Source organism: Rhea americana, unplaced genomic scaffold, assembly GCF_003343005.1.
Source record: "Rhea americana isolate MKP2758 unplaced genomic scaffold, rheAme1 scaffold_37, whole genome shotgun sequence".
In the NCBI taxonomy this organism is placed as follows: domain Eukaryota; kingdom Metazoa; phylum Chordata; class Aves; order Rheiformes; family Rheidae; genus Rhea; species Rhea americana.
Genome location: NW_028186501.1, coordinates 2,190,917 through 2,201,579, shown reverse-complemented (window position 1 = coordinate 2,201,579; position 10,663 = coordinate 2,190,917). Strand labels below are relative to the sequence as shown.

The 10,663-nt window shown below is 41.8% G+C and overlaps 1 protein-coding gene across 2 annotated transcripts in view; it reads left to right on the top strand.

Moving 5' to 3' along the window:
* The first annotated feature begins 6 nt into the window (after positions 1-6).
* LOC146591492 (organic cation/carnitine transporter 2-like) overlaps positions 7-10,663 on the top strand; it is a 31,042-nt gene continuing 20,385 nt past the window's right edge. For both annotated transcript variants that reach the window (XM_085312759.1, XM_085312758.1), the window contains exons 1-2: positions 7-467; positions 8,922-9,025. In XM_085312759.1, coding sequence (XP_085168885.1) covers positions 75-467; positions 8,922-9,025 — 497 coding nt within the window. In that variant the 5' untranslated portion in view covers positions 7-74. The remainder of the gene's footprint in view (positions 468-8,921; positions 9,026-10,663) is intronic.

The window sequence follows — 10,663 nt, the reverse complement described above, 5'->3', positions numbered from 1 at the left end:
TCCCTGCCCGCGCCAGACGGGGCCGCAGGTAGCGGCGGCCGCAGCTGCTCTGCGCCGCCGCCGCCCGCCGCGCGATGCGCGACTACGACGAGGTCAGCGCCTTCCTGGGCGAGTGGGGCCGCTTCCAGCGCCTCGTCTTCTTCCTGCTCAGCGCCAGCATCATCCCCAACGGCTTCAACGGGATGTCGGCCGTCTTCCTGGCCGGCACCCCCGAGCACCGGTGCGCGGTGCCCCGCGGCGCCAACCTGAGCGGCGAGTGGCGCAACGCCAGCATCCCGCTGGAGCTGCGCGACGGGCGGGCGGCGCCGAGCCGCTGCCGCCGCTACCGCCTGGCCGCGCTCGCCAACTTCTCGGCGCTGGGGCTGCGGCCGGGCGCCGACGTGGAGCTGGGCGCGCTGGAGCAGGAGCGGTGCCTGGACGGCTGGGAGTACAGCCGCGACGTCTACCGCTCCACCATCGTCAGCGAGGTGCGGGGCTGCGCCGGGGGGCGGGGCCGGGGGGCCGGGGGGCTTTTAGGTACCTCCACAGTTAGCGCCGGAGAAGCCTCTGTGTGTGTGGGTGTGTGTCATAGCTTCGGTTTTCAGCGCCTTAGATTCGTCCTGCTGTCAAATCTGGCACACCAGGTTTATGTCGGAGGGCTAGCGTGGTTATTTTCTCCTGTTAATGTTAACTCGCAGGAGTAGCGTCYCGAACGCAGCGGCTCTCCTCGATCGCTGGGTAGCGTTTGTGTATTAACTGCRTAATCAGTTTGATCCGGTGTCCCCAGAAGCACAGAGGGTCGGCGCAGGAACAGCGGGTTCAGCTGGCTGCTGGGATCAAAGATGCCTCTTTGAACTCTGGAGATCAAAAGGGTTTGTTTTCTTTTTTTTTTGAAAACAAAAAGCGGTGGGAGTCATCCGTTGTCGCACACGACGTGAGTACGGTGCAGCCAGAGCRCCCTGTTCCGATACCGCGTCTGGAAGAGCCGTGCACGTTGCGTGTCAGCGACACGCTTGCCCTTGCTGTGCTCTCCTCTCCACCTRCCAGGAGCGAGTCAAAATTCCCATCTGCTGAACTGTTTTCAGCAAATCAGTTTTCCAGTTAAGGTAACCAGACAAAGTTGAACCTGTGCTGATCGTGCCTCTTGTCTGAGGTGAAAGCTGTGCAGGCCTATAGGCAYGACTGGCGTAAAATACAAGCAAATGGATTTCAAGGAATATTTGGATTTCAAAATTTAGCTTTTTGCAAAGGCTTATAAGGTATTGTACCATTGAATTGCCTGTTTGTATCTGTGAACAAGCTTTGCAGAACTGTAGCTACATTTGCCACCCAAAGGCCTCTGTTTCTTGCCTTACAGAACAGGTAGCAATGGATGTTCCTGTGCTTGCTTTCTGGACTCTAGTCTGAGCCCAGAAACGCTCCTTGGGAAGAGGGCTAGGTGAGGAAGCGAGCATGAGGGAGAAGCCACGCTCATACTAGCACGCACGCCAGCATGGACATGGTGAAATTTTAGTTGTTGAAAACTACTTTTGAACTTAGTGGCTGAGATCCTGATTTTTAGATTTTCTAGATTCTGATTTTTACTGAGATACACTTGTCAAAGTTTGATGCACTGTTACAGGCAATACAAAAGCAGTCAGCAGCATCTAGAATTAGTCAAGCCTGCAGATAAACATACCGGTTTTGTTCTGAATGCCGCAGCATAATGGTTGACCTGGCTTAGACATCGTTTCAGTTAGTACTTTGTCTCCCCAAGCTCCATCTCGCTGCAAATTAATGTGTCTTAATTATCAACTAACTTTCAGAAGTTTTATAAGAAATGGAAGTTGCTAACGTTTTCCCAGAATGCTGCAGCAGCTCTCCCATGTTGTCTGTGTGGTTTGGCGGATGCTTTGTGTCTTGGGGAGGCAACGTCTGCCTGCCAAGACATCATGCTTTGAGGCAGTCTTTTTTTTTTCCCCTCTTCCTTTTACCTTAATGTTTCTGAGCCAGTTTTGCAAGAGCCATGGCCTTTCACACGCTTTCAGGTTTTCAGTGTTAAACTTGTTTAATTTCTTGGCTTGGTTTTACGAACCGCTAATCTTGTGCTCGGTTGCTGAATAATCATGAAGACCTTTGTCCCAGATTTCTGTAGCTGGCCCTGGGAGGGGGAAGGGGAATTTTTTTAAAGAAATGGGTTTGYTCAAATCTCTCGTGACTGTAGAGAAAGATCCTCATCTATATTTCTGCTTTTCAGTGGTAAGAGGAGGCTTGAAACATTAAATTCTCTCACAGTTGAAGATGGACTTTTTCTCAGTTCTGCAGACTGAACAAGAAAATGTTGTTAGTCAGTCTGGAGTAGTTAACCAGTCTGTGCGTAACAAAATCCCTTTTCACCTTTCTTTTTGAAATACTGTGTCTTGAGGAATAAGCAAAGCTTTGCTTTGTGTAAAGAAGCCATCTGTGTCATTCCTTCCTACATCCTATAAAGAAAGAAAGGAGAAGTAATATAAATTTATATATGGTACTAAAAGGAATGCAAACTGGGATAATTAAGGGGGGAGAAAGGCTTAATTCTTATCCCAGACAAATCTGCAAAAGTCTGGTATCTGTTCTGGGACTATACAGGGTAACTGGGAATAGGATTTAGCTGAAAAGTTAAGTGGTGGCAATAGTGGACTAGAATGACAAGATGATATTCTTGGATATATTCTTAGATGATACAATGATCAAAGCATTTTAGTCCATACGGGAGTAATCTTTTATACTGAAACATAAATAGAAAGATGATTTTGTGTATGCATGCTCACCATCAACTTTTCAAGTGTCTTGTATTGTTTATCAACTTGAAATCAGTTCTTTATAGGCATGTTTTGGTATTGCAGACTTGAACGTTTTCATCCCCATAGTGATTTTCTTAACAAAWTTCAACTACTGATGGTTTCTGCAGAGGAAGGATGCTTATCATTGGAATTAGAGTTGTCCTGAGATAGAACTGGGATTCTGAATCCTGCATGAACATGCAGGGATAAAAGGATCTCGTGCATATTTTAGGTCCCGGAGTTTTCCATCCCCTTAACACCAAGGGTTTAATGATGCTGCTGTGCTGTCGGATCTYAGTTCCTGAAGAGTAGTAAGTTATGTCAGACCTTCAGGAAAAAACAAATTGAGGCTGAAGTAGCAACATCTGGAATGACACAATTTAGCATTGTRATAAAAGTGTGTAATTCACTTTTTGTTGGAAAACAAAGAGGGTTGGTTTTTTTTTTTTTGGGGGGGGGAGGTAAACAGACTTGTGTTAGGCATCTTAATCTACACAGGCTTTGCTAATAGTGGAGCCAGCAGCGAAGCATTACTCAAGGCTGTGTCATCTGGGTTCAGCTCTCACTGACCTCCTCATTCATGTTAGTGTAGGTGGCCTTCTAGACCAGAAGCCATATGAGGACTTCCATTAGGTTTCATCATCGTTTAAAGCAATGCACCTTCTTTCTTGGCACAAAAATATCAGCTTATTTTTATGGCTGAAGTTAACAGTGACAACTTTCCAGTCCTAAGAGTTGACACAACTACAGAATAACTTTTAACTGAGTTCCCATATCTTATTATTCTTGTCAGAATAAGGACAAAAGTTCAAATTTCAGCTCGTAAGATGAGCATGAATGGCTGAAAGATGTAATAAAATGCTTAAAAATGCTGAGGTTTTCAAGATGTGGTTTGAGTCTATAGTACAGGACTATAGACTCAAATTGAACCTAATGACCTTTCTGGCTTCAAAACATAAGATAAGGTTAGTGTTTTTGAAGAATTGTAAGTTTATAGCTGATATTAGTAAAACTGAAAGAATGTTCATTTAGACATACTGTGGACAATGTAATGATAGGGTAATTTGCATGGGTATAAACAGGAATGAATTCTGAATCAAAGTTCCTAAGTGCTGAGTAGAGAGAATGATAGATCTTTTGAAGAACCTGCCTCTATTTACAGAGAAGCAAGTGGTGGGAGACGGTAGAGTATATCAGATTAGATTCCAAAATTATTGCTAATATTTTGATTTTAAAATATTAGCACTTGGGAATATCCCACTTTTTTCAATTATGTATGTTCTTCTCTGCAACAGCAGAAACATTTTTTAAAAAATGAGAAAGGATGGGGGCACAAAGTACTATAAAGGTAAAATTCAGAAGGATCTTCCTTATATAACAAGAGTATAACTATGAGCTTCTTGAGGTATTTGGTTTTTGTCACTGTCCATCTTTGTTAATGATTCTAGTAATGCTGTTAGGAAAGTACAAGTGCTTTTTCAGGGGAACAGTTTTCTTTGTAATCTGAGAAACACATTTCTTGTAAGGTCACACATTGTATTGCTGACTTTGCAATTGCTTTTGTAATTTTCCAAACATACAGGGTGGTGGTGGAATTTTTGTTTCTTGTGATACTGTAGTGCAAGAACTCGACATTTTGAAGAGCCCGTCTTTAATTAGATTTGCAGTTTTGATGTTGCAATGAATTACAAATATTGGGCACTATTATGGTGAAATATGATTAGAATCTTGTTGTTAGCAGATAGATTTTTGTTAGTTACAGTTATACCATCTTATCAGAGTTGACAGAACCACTGTAAAAGTTAAGCAGGATAAGGGATTTGCATCAGTGTCTGGATGTAAGCTGTTGAAGGATTTAGTGTTGGTAATTCATAAAGTGCCAGCTGTCCTTTTGAGGCAAGTTGTATTCTGTGAGCKCAATGGATGCAGACCCTGTACACCCAGAATATAGTAGCTGTGATCTCCTGARACTTTTGAAATTCCTTGAGAACTTAGAAGAACTAAACTTTTTACTTGTAGTCTGGCCATATCTTCAACTGGACTTGTGGTGTTGTGTCTGCCTACACTTCCCTTGTAATTTTAGTTTAATATCTTTATTTTATGCTTTGAATGTTACTGCACAGTTTGCTACTGTTCAGAGAATTCATCTTGGAGGTGGGTGAATTTCCTTGCGATTGTCATTTGTATGAAATTTGCAGTGTTTGCTTTTTGGATAAGGGTGTTATGTTAACACACAGTTTAAAACTGGAAAGGCATATGACAAGAGATTGCAGGAAATACCAGTCTAGCCAGATTGACAGTTAAACTTCTATTTATGCTGCTTAGTGTAATTCTGACTAAATGTACAGTAGTATTTCTTGTTCCTTCTTTTTGGGTGTGTGATTTAAAAAATGGAAGCTAATAAAGCTTCCACATAGCTTTCCATATGTCTTGCCACATAACGAGGGATTTTGAATTTATTTTAGTTCCAAGTAGCTAACTTACAGTGCAAGAGATAAGATAGAACTCAGAAAGTACATATGTGATTACTGTAAATATCTAGGTCTGCTTGTTGCCCAGGCCGTAAACTGCTGATTGCAGAGCCGTTCTGTGGGCTCCTTCTTCTCGGCCATGCCTGATGCCCAGCGCGGTGGGATGGGAGCGCCATGTAGACCAACAGCACAGCCCCTGTGTGGGGGTGCTCTTTTGCAGATATGCACTGGGGTCTGGTTCTGTCAGCTGGCTGAAAACTGACTGCTTCATCCCCTCTTTGCATCCTGCCTCACCTCAAACTGTCCATGCTGTCTGTCCCCAGCCCATCCTCCCTTCCCCATCCCCTCTGTCATCCATCCTCACCACCCGCTGTTACCAGCCCTGGAGTGCTCATCTCGCAGCCCAGCCCAGCTCCAGCACACAAGCAATCACTGCTGCAGGGTGTGAAGCTGCTGGCAGATACATCACCCTGACCTAGTGAGCTTTTCAGGAAATGGTTGCAACCCAGTCAAAGTAGCTGTAAGCTCTYTGAGTAAGAAAATAAGTTTAAACCGCAGTAGAGAATGTCCTCCTGCAAAATCATAGTAGGATTCAGTAAGAACGCCATGTGCCGTGTGCTACATGTTGGTGTTAAGTTGTTTAGGAACTTGATGGGAGCTGCTGTTAGGGACAAAGCTAAGTTGTGTTTTTTCTCCCGTTTGGAGCCCTGATAACTTGCTGAGGTTAACCTTATCATATTCACTGGGGCAAAGGATGTGATTTCCAGCAGCCTAACTCAAAGGGCACTAAGAAATGAAAATAGCATCTGGTGCTAGAGCACTAGATCATGATATATTGTGTCCTGACCAGTACCAAGCAGCACCATCAGCAGCAGAAGTCAATCAGGAAGTCATCCAGGGATACTTGCTCTTAGTAATGCTGGTCTTCAACCGTGGTGCTTCGGTGCCATTTTCCTGGGCAGCGTAAAGGTCAGGGATGGGTACAGTGGGGGAATTAGAAGACTGATGCCATGTCACTGATAGGAGCCATACAGTAAAACTCTTCGGTAAGTCATTAAAAAGCTGAAGACTTCAGCATTGATTTACTGCAGTAATGGACCTTAAAAACCTTTTGTTCTGATTGCTGTGCATGTATCGAGTTTTATGACCTTAGGCTTTCTTTATGGCTTTAAATAACTGCCATTCGTAACCAAGATAGTCTTCCCTTGGAAAATTGATGTGCAAGTTGTTTGCTTTCGTGCCTGGTTGAATTGCTGTTCAGCATAACAGCTCCTAAAATTGTGTTACTGGAGTGGATGGAAAAACAAGATGGTAATCAGAGTGGCATTTTAAAGGCTGGTATCTCTCCACCTGCCAATGCAATAAGCTTTTTGGCAGGGCAATGCAAAATGTTTTAGTCCCATGAACTTTTCCAAGTAATGTCTCTAACTCAGTGGTCACAAAGTGTTTATTGCTGGGCACAGACATGTCAGTATTTGGAAAGCCAAGTGTTGTGCAACTTACGTGTCAAAGTACAAAGTGGATGATCGATAAAAGGAGATGGCTAATTCACAACTACAGAGTGACCAGCCGAGAAATAATGACTCTGCTAAATCTTTGACTGGTTGGATTTTAGTTCCGATACCGAAAAAGATGTCTAGTTCTAGTAGCTGCTAGAAGGAGTAGACTTTGTGAATAGGCAGGTCTTTATTAATGCAAGATTTCCACCAGGAGTAGTATTTGTTATCCCAATAGATGTGATCAAATGAAGGCATTTGATAATGACYAAAACCTTTGGCTACTTAGATTTGATAATATTCATTTGCTGCATATTTCCAAGATGCTAGATAAATTCTGCTGAAGTTTCCTGGCTGGTTTAGGCTCAATAAATGACTGTCAGAATTGTTTAAACTTTTTAAAATCTATAATGAGRTATAGTTTTTTGTTGAATAAATAGAGGTTTATTACAAATATGTTAATTATAATTTAAAATCAAAATGATATAGCTGTGGTAAGAGAAATCCCTTGTAGTAAGATAACTATGGTAAGATAAATCCCTATTGAGTGCTATAAACTCCTTAGCCATTAGAAAGCTCTGATTCCTAAAGGAGCTTCAGTAATGATGCATAACTGATGGTGTTGGTAGGATTTATTGTACCACTGTGTTAAGTGTTTGTGTTTGTGGTTTAGAATGTGTTTTGAAATTGGAAGAAGTTTTGAAAATCAGGGCAGGAATAATTTTGAGGGCTATAAAGTCTACTGTAAGAAGAGAATTCTAAGAAATGAAACCCAAGGGAGATTTATCAAAGGAAAGGCTAAGAAATGATTTGGCCACAATTACAAAGAGGGGAATGTTGTATTTTGTTCACTCTGTGAGCTTAAATAATAATAATCCTGAGAAATGAAGCCATAAGATAGTTTAAGGGATGGAAGCTGAAGTTAGGTGAGTGAAGATGAGAGTGAAGTCTGCATGGATGAAGATAATTCATCTCTAGAAAAACTTATTGATGATAATTCAAAGACAGATGCTATTCCATGAAACATTCCATGAGATTTGCTGCAGGGATCTTGAAGTGAAAAACTACTTCTTGTGCTGTTCATTCAGTGCAAACTTTTTAGTATTCCTTCCACCTTAAAGCCTCCACTGTCGTGTAGTTGCAGCATGAACTATAATAGGCTGAGGTTTGTGAGACGCCAGAGTCGAAGGCTTAATGGTAAAGAAACGACAAAGAATGAAGAGAGAGAAGGGAAAAGCCCATTCCTACTGGATTTCAAAAAATGGCCAGCAAGCAAAATGAAACGCTGACATTACCAGGTGACAGAGCAGCAACAAGGTAGATGGCTGTTTTCAGACACACAGCAACCTGGCTTTCTTGCAGGGCTGATCAAAGSATTGATATTTGATCTAGAGCAAATTTAAAAAGTTAAGAGGAAAAAACACTATTTATTTGTTTGGTTTGAGGGTCAAGGCGTGGGGAGGGATTAGTCATTGTGGTCAAAGTAAATATTTTGATTTTATTTCAACCATTTGAATGCAAATCAAATCTCTAAAACTTTCCATTCCTGAAACATCAGAAGGGGGCCCTGTAGGAGCTGTTTGAATAAATAAAGTTGGGAGGATTTGGCCTGGCATCTGAAGTGGAATTTGGTTGCCTCTAAATTCCCTGTTTGCGTTTGGCATCTGTGGGGCTGCATCATCTCCTGCTGTCTCCTCAAGCAGGTTAAGGAGCTTGCTCGGGAAACTCTTCCAGTCATAGCACAACAGAGAGGTAAGGGACAAGGTGTCCCTGCTGCTTTTTTGCTTTCTTTTAATATTTATACAATTTTTCCAGATAACAAAAATAAAATTAAGACTCTTTGAATAACAGTTGTTGATACAGATTTCAAATAACATGCATGTTATCCCAGAAACATCAAGATGCTTATTCTAGAAACATCAAGCAAGTGAGAGATTGCAAATTACTGCAGTCTTTAATAAATATGTTTTTTTTTCCTTCCTCCTTTTTTCTGAGATTGTTTTTGTTATGGAAATATTGGTTTGATTGCTCTATATATACATTTGTATTTCAAAGATCAGAACTGAGATTTTCCTGAAGAACTCTAGTATACTTTCATTATCTGGTCTCAGCCATTTTGGGGGATGTTTATTAAATGTTTGTGTTCTCTCTTTAAAATTTCTTTCTCCTTGCAGTGGAATCTCGTGTGTGACGATGACTGGAAGGGACCCTTTAGTACCTCRTTGTTTTTTGTCGGTGTCCTGTTTGGATCCTTCATATCAGGACAACTCTCAGACAAGTAAAGTATATACACCAAAGCTGCTGGCTCTTTGTTTAGTAATGTTTTGTAAGCAGTTCTTCTAATTAAAACTTGCTAGAAGTGTCTTTCTGCAACTACTAACAAGGAGGGTGCTGATGTCTTTATTACATGATTGTCTAATCAGAGTAAGTGTCCTAAATTAGAACATAATGTTATGAAGATTGTTAGTGGATGTTTATCTATTTTTTCGTATTTGTTTTTTTTTTTGTTTGTTTGTTTTGTTTTCTGGAGAAATCACTCTTGAAGCCAACTTGTTTTTAATGCCAGAAAACAGGTGTAAGATATCAAGTTCCTTCTGAAAAATCAAGTCCATGACATTCTTTTTTAATTACTTTGGACTATGTTCAGAGAGACCCTGGGGCTTGTTTTTCTTTTTTGAAGTCAAGTTTATAATTTTCTTTCTAAATTCCTGTAGCTTATCTTCCTCATCATCAAATGCAGGGTCTAAGTCCAGTGTTTATGGAAGGTGGAAAGCATTAATGCTATTCAGCTGTACTCCAGAGAAACAGTGCCTTTTTTTCATTTGTGAGAATTTGGGGGKTTTTTGCTATGTTTCTAGGCCCAGAGTGCCCTGTCTTTTCTGTTTGTYAGTACGAATGCAAAACAGTGGGAAGCATCATGTATTTTTAATTTGTGATGCAGTATCTTTTTTAATCAGTATTTCAGATATGGTGGGGTGGGTCTTAACAGATCCATCTAGGTACTATTGTGCAGATATTTGGGTAATACAGGGTATATACTTCAGTTGCTAGTACTTGAAATTTTTGCCTCTCTGTCTTTGTTACTGTTGTCAAACTTGCCTTTAGACATATCTCAGTACATGCTGCAGTTCATCTGTACTTCAGAGAAGCATAAGGAACCTGTGGAAGTCATCTATTGCAACCCTGTGTTCAAAGCAGGGTCAGCTAGAGCAGGCTGCTCAGGACCAAGTCTTGATTTTGAATATCTGCAAGGATGCAGACTCCACAACCTCTCTGGGCAACCTGTTCTAGTGTTTGATCACCCTTGCAATAAAAAAGTTTTTTTCTTATGTCTAAAGTTCTATTTAGAAATATTGCCCTCTGCTCTGGTCCTGCCATTGGATACCACTGAGAAGTCTTGCTCAGTCTTTTTTACACCCTCCCACCAGGTGTTTATACACATTGATAGGATCCCCCTGGGTCTTTTCTTCTCAAGTCAGAACACCACCAGCTCTCAGCCTCTTCTTCTTTGAGAAAAGCTCCAGTCACTTTTGTGCCCCCTTGCTAGACTTGTTCCAATGTGGCCATGCCTTTCTTGTACTATGGGACCTAGAACTGGAGATGGGACTCCAGATGTGGTCTCACCACTGCTGAGAGGGGGAGGATTCCCTTCCTTGACCTTCTGGCAATGTTCTACCTAATGCAACCCAGAATACTTTTGTCCTTCTTTGCTGCAAGGACACATTGCTGGCTTACATTCAGCTTGGTGTCTACAAGGACCCCCAGGTTCTTTTCTGCAAAGCTACTTTCAGCTGGTCAGTCTCCAGCCTTTGCTGATACATGAGGTTGTTCCTTCCCAGTACAGGACTTTGCATTTCTTGTTGTTGAATTTCATGAGATTCCTGTTTGTCCAGTTGTTGAGATCCCTCTGAATGGA